The sequence below is a fragment of the Pleurodeles waltl genome, chromosome 1_2 (assembly GCF_031143425.1).
Source record: "Pleurodeles waltl isolate 20211129_DDA chromosome 1_2, aPleWal1.hap1.20221129, whole genome shotgun sequence".
In the NCBI taxonomy this organism is placed as follows: Eukaryota; Metazoa; Chordata; class Amphibia; order Caudata; family Salamandridae; genus Pleurodeles; species Pleurodeles waltl.
Genome location: NC_090437.1, coordinates 928,317,991 through 928,340,021, shown reverse-complemented (window position 1 = coordinate 928,340,021; position 22,031 = coordinate 928,317,991). Strand labels below are relative to the sequence as shown.

Here is a 22,031-nt window from a genome sequence, read left to right as displayed (position 1 = left end):
CCGTCATTTTAGCCCTGGCAGTCTAGTACCACCAGGGTCAAAATGACCCCCCAAGTTTTCTGTTCGCTATTGCTCTATTGATGAAACCTAAACTAATACATTTTGTATTCTTGATTTCCTTTTCTTCCGTCTCATCTGTGGATCCTGTGTTCCCACTTCACCAAGAATATGAACACACAGAAAGAACGATTAACACTGTTTGTTTTACTTCCACCCTCGAGGAAAATACACATGTTAGTAACATTTCTCTAACAATGTGATATTCAAACTTAGAGAGACAGTTGAAACATTCCCATTAGCTGCATTACACAATGACCTTGTATCTGCTTCTGCTCTGGTTCTGCAGATGTCACTATTAACACATTTTCTAGTTAAGAAGCACCCTCTTCTCTTGTAAAAACCGAACAACGAAAAATAACTCTATTTAGCTTAAGTTAACATAAGTCAATATAGTATGGTGTCCATTACAAAAAGTCACCTCTTTTATGAATATAACATGATTACTCAAAGTTAATCCACACGTTAGTCAGTCAAAATGATTACATAATATTTTTTTTCGCTAAAATCTACACTCTCACAATCCCTACTCTGATCACAAAATATGTCATCACACAAACCTCTCAAATAAATGTATTTATTTCATATCAAAATTTAAAAACCTTATTTCTTTTGTCTTTTTATAAATTTTCTTTCTCCGTGTATTTTTCTTATAAAATCTATCCATTTGAACATCCAATCTCCTCTGAATCTTTTCAAAGCTTTTTCGTTTAATTATTTTGCACAATTTATATATTCCCCAAATTCCAATTAGTAAAAACACAATACTTGAAATTCATTTTATCAATTTTAATATAATCCCTTTTCCAAAATTGCCAAATCAGTTTCCCACTGAAGCAATTCCCATGCCAGCTTTCTCCCAGATAGTAGTATCAGTTAGTTCTTTTAGTTCAGTTTTATCTTCTGTTAAATGATTAATCAAACCTCTAACTAACTTAGAATTGTCCGGTCTGAACAAACAACAGTGACTAGGACCAAGTAATTTGCAAACTCCGCCCTCCTTGGCTAAAACAATGTGTAATGCAAGATGGTTCTGAAGAGCCATAGCTCTTGTAGCAGCCAATTCAGTATCTAGGAGAATAATAGCTCCAGAATAACTCATCAACATGTTATCCACAACTGTAGACAACTTCTGCTTTTTTATTGAATTCAGAACAACTCCCACTGAAGGAATTATTGCTCCAAATATATCTCCCACAATGCCAGAAACTGATCCTCACTTGTGTCTCGTTTGAATTTTAGTAAATTTGGGAAACTTACTCAATTCTTCCAACTGATACATTTTCAGAAAGACCACTCCCAAATAACATGTGCCATACCATCCTCTAGGAAGACGGTAATAAGCATTCTTTCCACAAATATAATATCCATCAGGCATTGGAGGGTCTTGTCCATTCAACATAAAACCCCATTTACTTTGGAACAGAAACACATGTCTACATTTACTCGTACCCACATATATTTTATCAATGTGACTTTACGGCCTATATGTACAAAGCTTTGCCACATGTTCTGCATCCAATGTTAGTTTCTCTTGTTTAGTAATTTCAGTATAAGCATAGTCAATTCCAGGTCTATGATTAAGTATTTCCGTATCTATCTTAGCTTTAATTTCTCTTCTCCTAACTTCTGTGTTATCTAAAAATGTATTTTCTACAGGTGTCAGTAAACAAGTAAGATTGTTATGGTGGGAAAATGCAGTCCCAAAAGTTAGTGTGAGCTCAAAGAAACCACTTATTAATACTATGTTATTATCCTTGGCTATTTCATTCAAATAACCAATAATAGGCACAAAGGACAACACAACATCAAAGTTGGAAAAGAAGTGCTGAATATATTCTTGGTTATAGAAACGTGTTAGTAAAAGACTGCAACTTATAGCATAAACTATGATAGGCAATTCCCTCCTCCGCAGAGGTTGGATTTTGCGTGCAGACAAAACAATCTTTCGCGTCCATCACCTCAACATACTCATGCAATAAGCGATAGAAGACATTAGAAGAAGGCTCTTTTTCTTCATATCTTTTATATCTATCTTAAACCTATCTATTACTGAAAACATAGTAGTAGTAGTAGTCTCTAAAGAACTGTCAGATGTAAGAGTCTCTGTAACATGGTTCGCTCCATTTGTCTCATAAACAATCAGACCTACGAATAACAATAAACATACTGTCACACAAACAACCAGCAAACCAGTACCTATAAATTTACAATGACTATTTTTAGTGTTGTTGAATGCTAAAGTTTCCCATGATCTCTAGAGATCCAAAAATAGGGGTAAGCAAAATATAACTAGGCAAGAAAAAATCAAAACAAAAACAACATTTTCAGCGATTTTCCTCAAAACCCTTTCCAGCATTAATCCCTCCTAAATTTTTTTTTTCAAAAATTCATTCACATCATCAAGATCCTCCTTGTCACAATTCAGTAAAAATCAATCAAAACCAGTCAAGCAGCTTGTCAATTCAGATTATCAAAGTCTCTTTAGGCACGACTTTATGAAAATTCTTTCTGTTTCAAATTTCAATTTAACACCTGTTCCTTTTTTGTCTCTTCACATGCCGACATATGAATTCGGATTGTCTCTTTCAAAACAAAAACTCTTCTTGCCACTCACTTGCAGTTACATATGCCCATTCTGGTCCAGAATACCTCCTGTTTGCAACTTTCTTTCTCTTTGCTCTTTGACTATTTTCAGCTTCTTCTTCACTGATGTTTTCTCGTTCATTCAGCTCTTTTTCCTCCTGAATTGGTGGAACCACATTTATCTTCTCCCCTTTTGAGCTTTTCTCTGGCCAATTGTCACCTTTCAAGTGGGTCAACACTCTTTTTAAAATCGAACTCGAATTCTTCTCTCCTGACGTTCCCACAATTGGCTCAGGAGGAGTCAAACCCATTTGGTCAGGATCTGACCAAGTCAGACCATCTGGTCAGACCATCTGTTTCTGAGGACACCCTCCTCTGATCATAACTTCTCCAGACCAGTATTTTCTCTTGTTCTCCTTGCACCGGTTATCTTACAACTTTATTTGTGGATGATTCACCTTCCTTCAAGATTCTCTCTCTTTCATCTGTTAGAGGAATAGGTAAATCAGTTTGAACATTTCCAGGTATTGTCTCCAGTTCTTCTCTTCCTTGTTCTTTCCCTGGAATACGCCTAGCTGCAGGCAATCTCAACAGTTCTTTTTCTTGCTCTGTTAGATTGTTCACCTTCAGAGTATGGTTTGCATGCACCCAGTTCGGTAAACCTGCACACTTCACAGCTGTCATCGTTATCAGTATCACCTGATAAGGGCCCTTCCACCTCGGCTCCAAGCACAACTTCCTTACGTGCTTACGAATGATGACCCAATTACCAGCTCTCAGGGGATGTCCCTGACCTTAAGACTGTTGAATTGTTGTTACTGCCACCTGATGGGAAAAAGATTGAACCACATCAGCCAAGCCTTTGCAGTAATCTAACACCATGTCATCTGTAATGATTACAAGAGCATTTGCAGGATTGCTGGTAGTCTCATGGCTCTCCCTATTAAAATCTCATGGGGTGACAATCCTGTCTTCTTGTCAGGGGTGCTTCTCATTGACATTAAAAGCAATGGTAAAGCATCTGGCCATTTCAAATTCGTCAATGCACACATCTTTGCAAGTCTGGAAATTGAAGTTCCATTCATCTGCTCTACAAGTCCTGAAGCTTCTGGGCAGTAACTACAATGGAGTTTCTGCTGAATATTTAAATCTGAACCTAGTAACTTTATCACTTCATTGTTGAAGTGGCTCCCTCTCTCTGATTCTAAAGAGACAGGAAAACCACAATGTACAATCAACTCTCTAAGTAGTAACTTAGCTACTGTGAGACTTTCATTTCTTCTTGCAGGGAAAGCCTCAATCCAGTGACTGAAAATGCACACAATCACCAGCACATATTTCCAACCAGCACATGTAGGCATCTCAATAAAACCATTTGCATTCTGTTGAATGGACCTCCCGCCAGGCCAATGTGTCCCATGTTGACCACTGTCCCTTTGCCAACATTCATTGCTGGCAGACAATACATCTGTAGCAAACTACTTCAGCAACTTGTCTACATTTTGAGTTAAACCAATGTTGCTTAAAATCACTGCATCTCTACCTCTGTGAGCTTGACCATGGTAGTATCTAGCCATTTGAGTCAGCAAACTGTTTGGCAGAACCACCTTCCTTTCTGCTGTCACCCAAATATCACCCTCCCTCTGGATGCATTGAAGTTTCACCCAGCCGTTGTGTTCTTCTTTGGAACCCTTGTCTTGCTCTTCCAAGGTATCAACAATTTGCATAGTGAAATTTGTGTAGATTTCATCATTTTCAGGCATTAATTCCCAATTTCCCTTGAAAGAAATACCACTCAGGGAGCAGAAATGTGCAACCTGATCTGTATATGTATTCCCCAATGTCACATAATCATGTCCCCCTTGGTGTGCACTGCATTTCACAGCAATTTTCTCACGTTTCTGAACAGCTTGTAACAATTCATGAATTCTTTTATTATTCCTTACAGGTGAACCAGAAGAAGTTAGGAAACCTCTCTGTAACCATATCTGGCCAAAATCATGTACAATGCTGAATCCATATTGACTATCTGTATAAATTGTTACTTTCATCTGATCTGAAATCTGACATTCTCTACTAAGAGCCACTAATTCTGCTATTTGTGAAGAAAACACTTCTTGAAGCCATGAAGCTTCAAGTATGTCAGTAATGGTACATACTGCATATCCTGCTCTCAATGTACCCACATTATCTCTTAAGAAGGAACCATCAACAAAGATAATTTGATCATTGTCCTCTCTAATATCTGCCTTTGGTTTTGTGCATAGCTCTGTAATTTCCAAACAATCATGTTCAGTATCATCCAATTTATCTGAACCAATCCTTTCAACTGGGAGTAAAGTTTCTGGGTTAAGCACTGTACATCTTTTAATTGTTACATTTGGAGCTCCCAAAATCACTGTTTCATATTGTGACAATTTGACATTGGTCAGGTACTGTGTCTTTGAGCGTGTCAACAGAATTTTTATTGAATGAGGCACCATCATAGTAAGAGGGTATCCCATTAAAATAGCCTCACTTTGAGCACTGATCTGTTCTACTGCTGCAACAGATCGCCAACATCCTGGTAAGGCTGCTGCGACTGGATCCAAAGTAGCTGAAAAATATGCTACCGGGTGATTGACACCACCATGTGTCTGCATCAAAACAGCCATAGAACATCCATCATGTTCACGACAAAACAATAGGAAACTCTTTGTGTAATCAGGCATACCTAAAGCTGGAGCTTGACACAAACTCTCTTTCAGTTCAGTAAATGCGTTCATACTCTCTGCATCAATCATTATAGGATCGGAAACATCCTTATGTGTTAATCTCTTTAGGGGTCTTGAGATAGCTGAGACATTTGGAATCTATTGATGACAATATCCAACCGTTCCCAGAAACATCCTGACATCTTTTTGGGTACCTGGTACTTTCATCTGTAGAATTGTCGGAACACTCTCCCTCGAGATTCTCCTAGTTCCTTTCTCAATCAGATGACCCAAATATCTCTCCTCTTTCTGACAATACGGCAATTTAGTAGGGGACACTTTATGACCATTGTCTCCCAGGAAATTCAACAATGCAATTGTATTCTTTTTACATTGTTCTGTTGTCTTCGATGTAATCAATAGATCATCTATGTATTGCACCAATGTTGATTGGTAAGGCATCACCAATGACAGCAGGTTCTTTTTCAAAATTTGATTGAAAATCGATGGTGATTCTGAAAACCCCTGTGGAATCCAACACCAGCAGTAGACTGCCCAATAATTTAAAACAAAAGATATCTAATGTCCGCATGAAGAGGCACAGAGAAAAATGCTTGACACAGGTCCAGCACAGTAAACCACTCAGCATCACATGGAATCTGGACCATGATCACATCTGGATTTGGCACAACTGGCCAACACTTAATCACAATATGATTGATTTTCCTCAAATCCTGCACAAGATAAGTTTTCCCACATGGTTTTCTCAAACCCTTTATTGTTGAGTTGCACGGACTACTCAACACCTCTTTCAGGACTCCTTGCTCCAAACACTGTCCTATCAAAGGTTTTTACTGAAACCTGACTGGTTCCACTCCTTTAATCAACCCAATTTCTTTCCCTGAAAAGTCCCAAACTCTAGACTTAACAGTCTTCTATAAATCAACTGGGAGATCCTTTATCTCAAAATCTGGAAATAATCTATTCAAATCAGTCAAAGTGTTTTCTTCAACTTTTGGCTCATTGAAACTAATCAAAGGAAACTTGTCAGACACTGGCTCATTGTTAACAGTAAGTGTTGAGTCACCATCATCACTGTTTGTCTGAATCTCAATTCCTTTGTCTGAACAAGTAATTGAACACTTTGTTTTGCACAATAGATCTATACCTAGGAGTGATGCAGGACTGGAATCACAAACCAAAACAATTTATGCAAACCCTTAAAATTACAAATTCTACCAATGGCTGGTCTGTAAGAGGATTTGTCAAATGTTGATTTGCAACTCTCACTATCTGAACTGTCCTCCATGACAAAGGTAAATCCGGAACCTCTACTGATCTCACTGTTGAGCGCGTAGCTCCAGTATCAACCAGAAAATAAACTTCATGACCATGTACTTTTCCCTTTACATAAGGGCCTCTCTGATCCACTTCCAATGATGTTGCCATCACGCATTCCTCCTCATCTGAGCTATCCGTCAGCCATACATCGTTTATTTCATTCTCACTATGTAAAGGAAATTGATTCACTGTATTGACACTCTTGTTTGTTTTCTGATTCGTGACCACCTAAGAATGCATCACCTGTTGCTGATCCATAGGACTCTGTGGCAACTGAATTTGCCTTGGTATGTGAATTTGTTGTGCAGGCACCTTCTACATGTGCACCTGTGGCTGCAATTGTTGTACTTGGTGCACTTGTATTTGTTGTACCTGCGGTTGTATATTTTGCATTTGCTGCAACGGCTGTAAAGGCTGGAAACCCTGCATAGTATTCACACCATTCTGAAAATTATGATTTTGACCTTTTATTCTGGGTCCTATGATGCTCTGATATGTATTGATACCATTTGTCTGCTGAACAACACCACCTTGATTCAACATCGGACACTGCCATTTCCAATGTCCAATTGCTCCCCAAACATGACACGGCAACATCCTTTTTCCTTGCTGCTCTTCTTGCGTCATCACAGAATTCAAATCTACATTCCAATTAACAAGTGGAAGCATTCTACCTCTACCTCTGCCTTGATTCTGAAACATGCCATTACCTTCCGGCTGCTGTTGAAAATTCCCCTGCATGCATTCCTGTCTGTGCAGCCTTAATCTGCACCACCATTGCCTTCTCTTTCAACTTTCTCTGCTTCATTTCAATCTCATCACTACAGTATTTTGCATACTGTAATACCTCATCAATCAGATTAGCTTGCCAACAGATTATGTGATTCTTAATCATCTGACTAATTTCTGGTTTCAATCTTTCAACAAACCTGAACACAAAATGAATCATGTCTTTTCGGCTCAATTGTTTCTATACCACTGTTATGTTTGAAGGCTTTTAACAACCTTTCATAATATGCATGAATCAACTCTTTCCCTTCCTGTGCTGTTCTATCTATGCATTGCCAATCAATATTTTTAGGCAAAATCCTCGTCTTCAGGAACTCAATGACCTTACAGTAATATTTAATTACTTCTGGAGCTGGTGCACCTGTTTTCAAATTCTTTTGCGGCTCACTGGCAGGCCAATCTTCACTTCTCTTACACTCAGTCCACAAATCTGCTGAAACAACAATATCAAAGAGAGTATTCAAGTCCTTCCACAGTCATTTCACAAGCTTCACAAGCCTATCTGTCTGCTGATACCATTCCACTGGCTTCTCTCTCAACCTTGGATAATCATTCGTAAAGCTTAAAATATCATTCCTGCTCCAAGGTACATGTACAAAATTCCCTCCTGGAGCTTCTCTCATCGGCAACATCTTCACTGATTCTCTTGTCTGTGTTACATCTACAAGAGGAATATCTCAATCTTTCTTTGGTCTTTCTCTTTTCTTGACCCATCTGCCTTCCCATTTATCCAAACCTTTCCAAACTTGTACTCTCTCGAGAAATTCCCTAACATGTGTTTTCATCCCTGTAGACCTCATGTGTGCAAAATCTTCCTCTTCAAAATTTAATCTATAACTTCTCTTCAGGGTTTTTGTTTTTGTGAAATCTATTCCATATTGATCTGCTACTTCTTGCAGTTCCTGGTGTACTTCCCCTGCTCTCATTGTAATAATATTACACAGGAATCTCAACTGAGCTTCAGTATATGACTTGAGTATATTTACTCCCTTCAAGAAGCTCACCTCCTTCCATTGTTAATCTCGCCCTGTTTATGATTCCTTATTCCTTATTCTGATCCTCTGGAGTTCTTGAAACACTCAAATCTTCTAACCATTTTGTTATCTCCTGTGCAGACAGACCCTTCAATGAAACCTTGTCAGGCTGAGCACTCAGTGATTGCTGCTGTATTGCACTCACAGATTGTGGAGCCAATAATCTACTCTCCTGACCTCTGCATGATCCGATTCCAGAATTCCTAATAGGAGACAGATCTATTAAAGACCTTGACTCATTTAGGATTTGTCCTCGCTCTAAGGGACATATAACCCTTTTCTGACTTGAACCAAAGAGCTCGCTACACCATTGTTGCCCTGGACATATAATGGCATAGGTGGACCCGTTGTAATTGGTACTGTAATCACATCTGGACTTGTTCTCTTGAACCAAAACTAATCTGACCTGAACTCTGTGAATCTCACCCTGAAGAATTCTGATTCATGTTAGAGTTGACCTGTAATGGACTTTCTGTGGGGATACAATCAGCCTGAACTGAGCTCGGTGCTACTACAGCTGGTAATGGTGCAGTAGGACTCATTATACTAGTCCCAGACCCTTCTTGAGCCACATATGGTGGTGGATGATTTTGCAAAATCTCAGATATAAACTCATCATCGTCTGATTCATCATCATTGAACATAACTCTTTTAAGCTCTTTTGATTTCTGTTCCTTGCCTACTGAAGTACTCTTTTTTGTTTTCTGTGTAAGCTTGTTTGGCTCATTTTCATCATCTTTTGTTAATAGTGGAAACAACCAAACTTCTTGAAAAGTAGCTAGTCTCCACTTTCTCTGCTCACTGTCCCACCTAGCTTCTGCCAGAGACTTTTCCACCCTTCTCATTCTCCTCTCAAATTTCAAAGGCTGTTGCTGCCTAGCTACTAGCTCCCAGATCGCTAAAGCTTCGAACTGACCTGGTATTGGTGGAGGTCTCAAACTGTACATTTCCTGCCTCAAATTCTCCAAAATCCTCAAATTAAAAGTAACATTTTCTGGAAAAGCTAGACAACCTTCTTTCTTTGTGATTTTAATCCAAAGACATGTCCCGGTACCTTTCTCCTCAATTACGATATATGCCAGAGTACCTTCTGGTGGACAAATTTCTCCCTCTCTCGCCGGAATATACTCATCACCTCTAAAAGCTCTTTTAAAAGCTTTGCAAAACTTCATTTCTAACCAAATCTGTTCAAAAACAATTAATCAGGAAGGGTCTATAATCCCACAATCCTCTTCAACACTCTTCTCGTCCAATCGCACCATGCGATTGTCCACCAATCCGTGCGCGAACCTTCTCGCCAACCAACCTATCTCAGAGCGTCACAAAACTGACATCACACCAACACACACACACCCCCAGTGCGGCAGCTGAGGCACTGACAAAGTCTTTAGGCTTATCTTCTGTAAACTCAACACACTCAAACGAATGCAATATTAATTTGCGAGCAATTCTCAAACCAAAAGAAAACAAATTTGTCTATCTACTATAGGTAGGGTAACACAACCGCTTCAGGAACCTTCCAAATTTTGCTATCGGCTTTCGCACTTGTAGCTATTATTTTTCACAGAACCCACATTCGCAAGCAAAATTTGACCTACAAATTTTACATTCAACTGATCAATGGAGACAGTCCTGTTGCAGATAAAACTCGCCAAATCTCATTCGAAAATTTAAAACACCCAAATTATCTTGCAAACTTGACTTACCAACCATGCTCTACTAAGTAGACAAATTACAACATATACCAAGTGTCTCACCACACTTGTCAATATACTCCGGAGTCTTAGACCTCTCTCATTAGGTCTGTCTAATCAACAACCATGTGGACACTTTTTCCGAGCACTAAGCGCCACACACGTGAAGTTCGCTGACTTCCCTACTCACATACCTCTTATGGAGTATGCCCACTCCCTATAAACTCACAAACAACTCAATCATCTGCAAATTAGCTTCAGCCATGCAAGCTCATATTCTACCCACACTCAATTCAACAACAGAACGCTAACAACCCTCCCTATCAACCTAGAACATCTCCAAGGACTGGGTAGAGTCACTTTAGGCATCTAGCAACTCATTTTATCAAATCTGTAAAACATTTTGGAAAATTAATAATCAAAACACAATAAAAACCTTTCACAAATTATGACGCAAACAATGACATCATCCAAAAATTACATAACTGTAACTCTGCTACGAAAAACTGTGAATGCGAAGAAACCCTAGATAGTATCTTAGACTGCATAGTGGATTTACCGGCATCAGGCCAATAAACCGAACCATAATTGATACATATGGAGAGACAACAAAGGGTGATTCGAACGCCTTATATATCTGAGTTTAATCAAAGCAAGTAGACAACTCAAGGGTTATAACACAAAACCATAGCACAAGAATCTGAGCAAGAGAGATTGAATACATAAATATAATGATAAACAAAAAAGCATCAGAAACATATCATGAGCATGTGAGAAAACACTTTCCTCACTAACCACTAATTAGCATTAACATGTTGGGCTTCATGTAAAAGTTTTAGTAACACATACTTAGGAAAACATCTAGCTGGGATAATATCAAAAATGATGTGCAGCAGTTAATAATTCATTGCAGCTGGTACCTGAAAAACAAAAGACACATAACAAATCACAGTTCATACATTACCAATGCACTACAGACAACCGCAACTACGTCTACTTCATCAGAGGGACACCATCAGCACTCAGCATCAAGATTCAGGATAGGGGTAATGGTTTAGACTTTGGACTATAAGATACGCTAAACCATTAAAGCATTAAGAACAATATTATAGCAGGAACACATGAACTCCCAAAAGATTTGACAGTGACAGACCCACGAAAAACTGAACTTCCCAACAGTGGTGACAGAACATTAAGTTAAACTTCTCAGTGAAAAGGATTGGATGATACATAAGGTGAGAACATTATGACCAATCAGAATATTAACAGCTATCTAGAAACTATACATTAGTTTTACACCAAGTTTTCTATTCCCTATTGCTCTATTGATGAAACCTAAACTAATACATTTTATATTCTTGATTTCTTGATTTCCTTCTCTTCTGTCTCATCTGTGGATAGTTTGTTCCCACTTCACCAAGAATATGAACAAGCATAAAGAACGATTAACACGTTTCTTTTACTTCCACCCTCGAGGAAAATGTTAGTAACATTTTTCTAACAATGAGATATTCAAAATTAGAGAGACAGTTGAAACATTTCCATTAGCTGCATTACACAATGACCTTGCACCTGCTTCTGCTCTGGTCCTGCTGATGTCACTATTAACACATTTTCTAGTTAAGAAGTACCCTCTTCTCTTGTGAAAACTGAATAATGAAAAATAACTCAATATAAGATGGTGCCCATTACAAAATGTCACCTGTTTTGTTAATATAACATGATTAACCAAAGTTAATCCACACATTCGTCTGTCAAAATTATTACATAATACCTCTAGATTTTTATCACTAAAATATAAACTCTCACAGGTTCAACAGGGCAATTGTATCATACTTGCAAGCTTCTTTGAGCATTTGACACCACCAGTAAATCATCAATATACTAAATCAAGACTGAATGAAAAGGCATCTCTAGGTACTCCAATTTCTTCTTTAGAATCCATATACCCTTGTGGGACTCGGCACCATGCCAAAACAACTGCCAAACTGGAAGACAAAGTAAAACTGGCTCTCCTCATGCAACGGTATGGAGAAAAATTCTTGGCACAAGTAAATCTAAGTAAACCACTAGGCTTCACATGGAATCTGAAACAAAATCACTGCTGGATTTGTTACCACCGGACAACAAGGAATAATAATTTCATTTACCTTTCTAAGATCCTGGACAATGTTGTACTTTCTGTTGGGTTTTCACAGTCTCATAAAGATATTTTAAGCCAGACCCCATGTTAGCCTATGGAAGAGATAGCCTTTCAATAGTGAAAAATGAAATGTACATGTGAAAACACACTATTACATGTCCTACCATTTAAATATACTGCACCCTGCCCATAGGGCTGCCTGGGCCTACTTTAGGAGTCACTTATATGCAATAAAAGGGAAGGGTTAGGCGTGACAAGTGGGTGCAATTGCCAGTTCGACATGGCAGTTTAAAATGGAGCAGACAGACACTGCAGTGGCAGGTATGAGACACCTTTGGAAGGCTACTTGTGTGGGTGGCACAACCAGTGCTGCAGGACCACCAGTAGAATTTGATTTAAAGGCCATGGGCACACATGTGCACAATAAAAGGGACTTACTAGTAAATCAAATAATCCAACCATGGAAATACCAATCAACAACACACTCTACAGAGGGAGCACTTGCACTTTTAGCACTGATGAACAGTGGTAAAGTGCACATAGACGACAAACCAGCAAAAACAAAGTCCAGCGTATTATAAAAACAGGAGGTCATAAAGCAAAAAGACAGGGGAAACACGCAAAAAGATGCCCGGTCTAACACCCAGCATGATAATAAAAGAGGACTCTTTAATAAAAACATTGATATTGGTTTTTAAAATGTGTTTTCTGCCTTTGTATCAGTTTAACTATTGGTCACCTTTAGAACACATTTAACCGTGGTTTTTCATTAGATTTGCTTTCAAAGAACATACTGAACAAAGGAAAAAAATACTGGCTTTGGGTGATTTTCTTCATTTTGGTACCAGCCAGGACATTAAACTCCAGGCCATGCTGGTAGTTAACCATGCAGGTGTTTGTGGCACTTGGGTCATTTTATGTCACCTCACCAGCCCAGTCAAACTGCAATGCTTTTCGTTTTTACCAATGCTAACTGTCTCTATAAGCTTCAAAATGCTTAATTTAACAAACATTTCCATAAAAATGAGTAAAATGAGACTAAGCAAATGACGATCCATGAAAGCAACGACCCGGAAATGTGGGCCACTGTTTTTGGGAGTGCCCAGGCCTAATTGTGATCCCAATCTCACCTGTAACTATGCAGTGCATCTCAGTTGTATTACTGTTCTCTACTGGTTATACTGAATGTTATCCCCTTGCAGTATCAAAAGTGATGTAATGACACAGAGATGTGCAGTGAAAGATTCTTATGATACACGTGTTCATGCCTCAAAACTGCTGCCTCTATAAGAAAAGACACTTCACCTTGAATTTACTGCTACTGTTCCTTATCTTGTTTTTTTTGCTTTTTGCCTAGTAATGGGCCAACATCCCCCCAAGAACAAACGTCCAAAGGAGCCTGCAGAGAATAAAATCAAGCCTGCAATCAAACGGTTCAAACCAAAAATCACAAAAATGAAGGAAAGGGAACCCACCGACTCAGCCTCCAAGACCCCGAGTATCATGACCCAAGTGTTGGACAAAGGCCGCTTCCAGAAGCCGGCAGCCATGATGAGTCTGGCAGCGGGGCAAAGCCTTGAATTACGATGCAAAGGCAACAAAATAGGCTGGGGTTATCCATCAGTTCTCGATACCTTCAAAGACTCCAGGCTCAGGTAAGTGCCTGTTAAACTGACATAAAATAAAACAAGCACAATGGTGGAGTATGTCATTGCAGTTACAATATTTCTCATTTTCCAATAAAGACATCATGATACCAGCTTACAAATAGAATGAAAGCGCCCATCATAGTAAAACCTACATTTTGCAACGTTCTCACTGAAGCGCGGCCCTAAAATACATTATCGAAATACAGCTTAAAAGGTCAATATTTCTAGTTGTAGATATGACTGACATATTTTGGTGTATAGGTTTTTAAATAAGACTGTATTTGTATCACAGGGATGGCATTCTCAAGTGAGTTTTCGTTGAATGTTGGTGTTTTTCATTACTCCTAGGAAGTGCCTTTCTATCATAACAGTGTTTTTCCTCTGCTGTTGGTTATGCTTTATAACATTTCTTCTTTCTTAAGGGATATTAACCAATTCCCAAAATCAAATTACTCATACTAAAGGTCTGTTTGTTAGGTTTATTGTTTTGCTTGAATAAGTCAAGAGGACAGATATCAGTGTTCTATTTGAAGTGGTGATGTCAGACTTTTGTGCTTATTCCCAAACAATTTGAATGGTCTATCCCAGACTATAATATTGAAAAGAACTCCTGCCAATAAGAAGTTTGTGCCACAATTGAAAGGGAAAGGGGGAAGTAACTCCAGTACATATGACGGGTGTAGTGGAAGGGAATTCTACACAGCTAAAGAACTGAGGAAAAATGCAGATTTATTTACACAGCCTCTGAGTTAATCTGACTTTTACCATTCAGGCCATACTTTTTATTGTCAATTGAATTCCTCGTCATTGAACATATTTGGCAGTGACTAATTATCGAGCTTTGAAGTCCCAATTAAAAGTTAAAAGGCATCTAGTATATGAGTTTAGTCTTAAGACCTGATTACAATCTTTGTGGATGGGATACTCTGTCACAACTGACGGATATCCCATCTGCCATATTACAAGTTGCATTATTTCCTATGGAACTTGTAACACAGCGGATGGGATATCTGTCACATTTGCTGGGGTGTTCTATGGTGTTTAACATTATGTGAATTAACTGAAGGGTCACACATCTACTCAAATTATTTCCAGTCCTGAATATTTTGGAAAATATTTAGGAGACACAGGAAAAGTTTTTGACTTATATTTTTAGTAAATGCCAAGAAAACAAGAATTGTTTAATAGATCTATGTGAATACAAGGGTGATACAGTTGTTATTGAGAATTGCACGTAGCTCTATCCAGAGGTGTGATAACAGAATAGTAGTTCAGAAGAAGCCCATGCTGTTATAAGTAAAACTATGAGACCATTCTTGGTTAATCACAAAAGGCATCTGTTGGAGTGGTAATTGAGTAGGAAGTGGGGAACTCAAAAACGATATAAAGCCTTTCATATCTAGAAACACAGCTCATCTCATAACACCTAACATTCCTAAAGTTACTTGCAACTAATACAATTGTTCAACAAAATAAGGGTCAAGAGATAAAAACTAAATTCGCTCTATGGGATTGTTGGCTATACAGGAAACTAGCACTGATAAATAAATTAATTGGAATATCATTGTATTTTTTTAAAATTATTTCTATTTTGTTGACTCTACTTTATGCTTTAATACCATGTCTATCTAAAGGGCATCAGAAGCACTATAATGTCTTAAACAGTGTGATGTTATGTAAGCAATTCTATTAATACAACAAAATAGGTTTAAAAAACAGCAAATTCATATGAGGAAACATGATTATCCATGATAATGCTCTTAGCATTTCTGATGAATAGTTCCAATTTCAGAGTCACGCCATTACTAACCTTCTCTCGACTGATGTGGTCTTTCAAAGTACAAGAAAAAGTATTGAGAATTTGAGAACTGAGATTTTCAGAACTGAGGTTCTGAGATGGGATCCCTGTTATATCTCCAAAGCTTAGTTTTATGAATGGTGGACCCAATTTATGAAAAATGTCAGAAACATAGGTATCATTGGTTAATGGAAATCATTTCTATGGATTTGTGAGCATTCATAAGTACCTGAGAGAAGACCTAGGGAATTTATAAAAGTTGTAGGTTTCTGGGCTTACTTTTACAGAGTGCTTGCCTTCTTGGCAATCCCCAGGACTGAGTATGACAGAAAAGCCTTACCCTAGAGCCCCAGGAAATACAAGTGGGCCAAGTACTGTTTTGCTCAAGTCGGGCCAGAGTAACCAAACTTTTTCAAACTTTTCAAAAGTTTATAAACTTTTTATTGACCTATGTTTGTTTGCGGTTGCATTTAAAAGCATTAATATGCTCTAAAATCTGTCTCACCGAAACCCGAAGGTGGATTTTCCTCATCAAGGTCTCTAAACATTCATAAAAATAAACTCTATTTTTATAAATTGGTGTCCTGGTTCTTTTGTGTTGTGTGACTTTCTTATTTCTTTTATTATTTCGGTTAAATGCTTTATACTAAGTTCCTTTGCTAAGCCTTGCTGCTCGAAGCCACAGCTACCCAGGGTTGAGCCACAGGTGATACAAATGACCTTGATTGGACCAAGACATTTTTGCAAGATTATTCCATGATGAGGCCCCACAGCCATTTCATATACTACACCTAAATCCTCACTGATTTGATTGTAGAACATTGAAACCTAGAGTCTCCTTGGGCTATAGTCCACAAACACATGAATGCAAAAAAATAGATCCCAATTGGAGCCTTTTCATTGTTGAATCCCATCCATAGAAAAACAGAAGCTCTCCTCCTGTCCTCTTCTAGAGTACTGAAATGAGCTTTCATTCTTCTTATTAGCGCTACTCTTCTTTCAATTTTCTTTTCTCTGCCTTCTTTTTCCTGCACATTCCACCACAATGCATACCACACCAAACAACAGGACAAGAAATTCTGGTGTGCACTTTGATATCAAATGGCTAGCACTCCTTTGAACTTCACACCAATGCTGTGTGTCTCACGCAGGGCACATCTAGGTGACACAGGTTGGCCCTTAATCAGTAATGTACGCTCGCTCGCACAAAGATCCTGCAGGCTATCACACATGCCCATGGGGACACCAGCCCAGAGGGACCTGGAGAGGAAGTAGCAGTTAGTCATTACTTAAACTATGATTAGGAATACTTTTGAGCAGGGTGAGGGATCACTTGTTTAGCATCAGTGAATAAATAAGAGAAAATAATAAAACTATAAAAGAGTAAAAGGATCAGGAGAAGGAGCAAGAATGCATGAGAGGGAATTCATGTTTTAATGAAATTTGGAATTTAATAATTTAACAAGTTCCTACTCTACCAGGTTAAACAAGCCCAAATATATTTACATATTAGTGTTTTTTCACAGTGGCATTGTCTTTTGTTTAAGATACTCATACTTTATAAGATAATTCATAGATTTTTTCTTGTTGCTGTTTCAACTGAAAAAGTCATCTTTTTTGCTGCATTTGTTTCCATTTAACATTGCTGCTTGTGACCTTGTGTTCACATGAGGTTTGCCTTCCCATTTCAGCAGGCTGTAGTGATCACAACAATTTGTCACAGGTGTTTTTTTTACTATAGTTCAAAGAAAGACGCTGTGATGAAGTCCGTTTCCTGTCAGTGCACGTGCCAGAGAGAGGTCAGAGGGAGATATTCATCTGGGAACTGTACATTCAGAGACTGCTTTACACGCAGGTGTCAGCTGGGTCTTTTGGTGAAGCACAACTTTGTTTTAGTGAATCAAGTTATCTGTGAATGCAGGGAAAGGCACTGTATACCGGGTCGTGAATGGCCCCCTACAGAGGCAAATGAGATACATTCAGAGCTCCATTTAAAGCAAACATTTGCAATGCAATAGGTCTTGCATATTTAGAACAAGTAAACTGCCATCTTTGGACAATAGAGCCCAGGAGCAAAAAAAAAAAAAATAACTTTAATGGAAAATGATAAAAGACGACTTAACAAAAAAAATAAAGTTAGCTTCAAAAAGTAAAAACTTCTAATTTTGTTTGTCCTGCTGGGCACGTTTTTTCCAGTCACAAGCCTTCTGTTTGTGGGGCACTGAAAGTTAGAACAAAATAGTACCTTGATCAGGAGCAGCGGACTAGAAGTAATTAAAGATGGAAGCGATTTCTGAGCAATAACTACTGTGGGATGAGGGGCCATTCACATCTTTTCAGCTGTATTCTGAATGAGGAGAGGCATTGACAGGTGAAGGAAGAACCCTTAGGGTAAGGATAGAGACATGTCAAGGAATTATGGAAAGGGAAAGGTGACGAAAGCTCCTCCTCAATGTCATTCAAGCAATCCTCAGATGCAGAGTCATGAGCACAGACCTGCTTAGAAATACTCATGCGTTGAGGTTACAGAGATGAGGAAAGCAGGATTTCCCAAAGTATCACATTGGTTAGAGCTGTCTCGGCAGGGGCAGCTGGCCTCTAAGCAGGTAGCCCAAGATAATGTGCAAAAAAGTAAACTCTTATAAGTGCATATTTATTTTCTCATATTTTGTGTGCTTTTATGTAGCTCTAACATCAGTGGTGCTGGGAAAATTTTCAGAGTGGGGGTGCTGCAATCAATGCTACAGCACCCAAGTCACAGTGATTGTGAACAGTCTAAGCATCAAACAAAGAAAAGGTGTAGCAAATGAAACACCCCCATTCAGGAGGAGAGTAGTATGAGTGAGGTATGTAAACGATGGTGCATTTTGAAGCACTCTATCACAAATATATTATTAAAGCATGGTGCGGTAGTGCACTGCCATTCAGAGACACCACGTTTCATTGAAATGGCCACTAAATTTGCACAGACATGCAGTTTTACTGCTAAAACGACAATGTGTGGAAATCAGGTTTCAGTGAATAACTGTTATTTGCACATAACCTCCCACAGCCTTTCCATTTTCCACTCCCTGTACTGGAGCAAGACTGTCATATGTACTGTTCAGTTCATAAAATCCTCTCATGTTGTAGTCGGAGAATAAAAAGTAAATACCGATCTCCACGTTGAGCAAATAAGCAGCAGCTTGACGTTTGGGGCCATATTTATACTTTTTGACGCAAAACTGCGCTAACGCAGTTTTGCGTCAAAAAAATTAGCGCCGGCTAATGCCATTCTGAAGCGCCATGCGGGCGCCGTATTTAATCAATGACGTTGCTGCCTGGTGTGCGTGGAAAAAAACGACGTACACCGGCGTAGGGGGATATGGAGCTTGGGTGCCAAAAAATGGGGCAAGTCAGGCTGAGGCAAATTTTTCGCCTCAACCCGATTTGCGCCATTTTTCTCGACTCCCAACCCCCATAGAAATGACTCCTGTCTTAGCAAAGACAGGAGTCATGCCCCCTTGCCCAATGGCCATGCCCAGGGGACTTCTGTCCCCTGGGCATGGTCATTGGGCATAGTGGCATGTAGGGGGGCACAAATCAGGCCCCCCTATGCCACAAAAAAAATAAAAATAAAAACTTACCTGAACTTACCTTAATGTCCCTGGGATGGGTCCCTCCAGCCTTGGGTGTCCTCCTGGGGTGGGCAAGTGTGTCAGGGGGTGCCCCTGGGGGCTTGGGAGGGCACCTCTGGGCTCCTTCCAAGCCCACAGGTCCCTTAACGCCTGCCCTGACCAGGCGCAAAAAAACGGCGCAAAAGCGGCCGTACGTAATTTTTTTTGACCCGCCCACTCCCGGGTGTGAATTTTGCCCGGGAGTGTAAATACGGCGCACATGCCTCGGAGTAAATTTTTTCGACGGGAACGCCTACCTTGCATCTCATTAACGCAAAGTAGGTGTCCACGCTAAAAAATGACGCAAAGTCCATGGACTTTGGCGCTAGACGCGTCTAACGCCAAAGTATAAATATGGAGTTAGTTTTGCGTCGGAATTGCGTCAAAAAAAAACGACGCAATTCCGGTGCAAACAGAGTATAAATATGCCCCTTGATGTCTTTGAACGCACAAAAAAGTGACAAGATAAAGGGAACTTTTAAAAGCATCTATATTGCTCATTCACATTCTGAACTCCAGCATGGTTATTTCCTGGGGTGCTGAAGCACCCACTGCACCCTCTGCTTCCAGTGCCTATGGCTAACAGGTGCTTATAGGCATAAGAATGCGTCACAGGAGAGCAGGGTAAACAATCATCAAGAACAAACATCGAAGCAAACCAAGGAAAAAGCTTAAAATTAGCAAGGTACAAGAGAACATGTTCAAACTGTCGAGAGCAAACCCATAAGCAAATCAATGTGATATCATAAAATCAATGAGGTGGAATCTAAAAAAAAATAGAAATATACTCATATAGCATTCTTGCTTGAATGTGGGAAACTCCAGGAGAAAAGCTTCTGTGTTTTTAGAGTCAAGTTAAGTACCCAAGATTTTTAGTTGTCCAGTCAGTTAATAGAGATAGTAGTCATGATTGCTATGTGAGTCATGCTAGATGTTTGAACGGTGTCCTGGCATAAATGGAAAGCCATAGAGTAGTCTGCAGGATGAAACTGATGTGATAAAATTTCCTGAGACAAATCGAGGCACTGCATGTAGAACTGCTGCGAGGGGAGCCAAGTGGGATTTTGGAAAAACAGAGAGAAGAAAATTCCAATGTGGACAGCATCAGAGTCTGGGCAACAGTTCTTGATTCTGGCATTATATGTCCAATGCCCCTAAAGAGATTGTAGTTGCAAAAGTGCATTCTTGGCCATAGCGCAACTTCCCTCTGAAGGTTAAGCCAACTGTTAAGGGTGACGCCCAGAGACTCGGCATTCTCTACGATGTCTGGTTTGCAATTCAGGGAGAAGAAAATTCCCTCTGCTCATGGATAGGGAGATTTCCTTGGAGAGATTAAAATAAATTCAGTTTTTGCAGGTTTGACTTTGAGATGGTGAGATGGCATCCGATTTTGAATTATTGCCAGGGTGTCAGAAGGGAGGAGAAAGTAATCGGACAAAGAGCTCTTTAGTTAGCTATCGGTATCACCCACATACAGGTGGTAGGACACCCCAGAGCTGCTGAAAATCTCACCTAGTGGTTCTAGATAAAGCTTAAACAGGATTCAAGAGAGGATCAAACCCTGTGGAACTCTTTGTTGCAGACCAATTTAATTGTATAAAGAGCTACCAATCTTTACTAGCTGTGAGTGGCTCAGCAAATAGGACGTGAACCACTCAAGGTCTACCCCATCAATGCTTACTTGGTCTCTCCAGGTGTTGATCAGGGCATGATAGTTGAATGCATCAAAAGTGGGCAAAAGATTGAGGAAAACAAGTAGACAGGAATGTACATCATTAACAATGTGTAAGAAACATGATTCTGTGCTGTTACCATGTCAGAATTAAGAATGGAATGTGTGTAGGAGGTTGCTAGCATGGATGTTAATGAGAGCTAAGTAGCTCTGCAGCTTTCTATCACCTTCCCTAAAAAGGGAAGGGACAAGACATGTTAACAATGTTTAATGTCACTGGGCGCCAAGGATGTTTTTGCAGGAGAGGAGAGATTTAGCCAGTTTTTAAATAGTCTAGGAAGATTCCTTGCTCAAAAGAGATGTTGACTAAGATGGACCAGTATGGTAGAAATGTTTTGGCAGTTTGCTGATAGAACGCAGTGGCTTGACTTTGCTAATTTTGTCCAGGAGATCAGTCTCCAAGACTGGGTCAAAATGCAACTAGGACCACTGTGCTTTGCATGTTAGCTTGTCATCAATTAGATTGTCTGAATTTGGAGGAAGGGAGAGGTCAGTCATCTTCACATTCTTCAGAACAAAATTCACAAAGTCTTCGTTAAAGGATTTTGAACCCTTATTTTGGAACTGAAGAGTAAATTTGATTGATTTTTTTTCATTTCAAATAGGCTTTTTGGAGGCTTCCAATAGGGATTTTCTGTAAGTCTTGTCTCTAAATATATGATCCTTCTAAGTTATTCCTGTGGGTCAAAGTCTCTTCAGGAGCTAATTGTCTACATTCTTTCTCGAGTTTACATAAGCCTTTTCTGTCAACAAAAAGATTTATGTTGAACTATGGAAGGGAAGTTTTGTATATGCCCAGCTTGTTCTTTAGAGGTACAAGTTCTTCACTCAGGACTTTCATATATGCGTTACAAAAGTA

At 39.2% G+C, this 22,031-nt stretch overlaps 1 protein-coding gene across 2 annotated transcripts in view; it reads left to right on the top strand.

Moving 5' to 3' along the window:
* The window catches only part of PDGFRL (platelet derived growth factor receptor like), a 432,620-nt gene that overhangs the window by 81,827 nt on the left and 328,762 nt on the right, over positions 1 to 22,031 (top strand). For both annotated transcript variants that reach the window (XM_069200430.1, XM_069200439.1), the window contains exon 2: positions 13,695 to 13,992. In XM_069200430.1, coding sequence (XP_069056531.1) covers positions 13,695 to 13,992 — 298 coding nt within the window. The remainder of the gene's footprint in view (positions 1 to 13,694; positions 13,993 to 22,031) is intronic.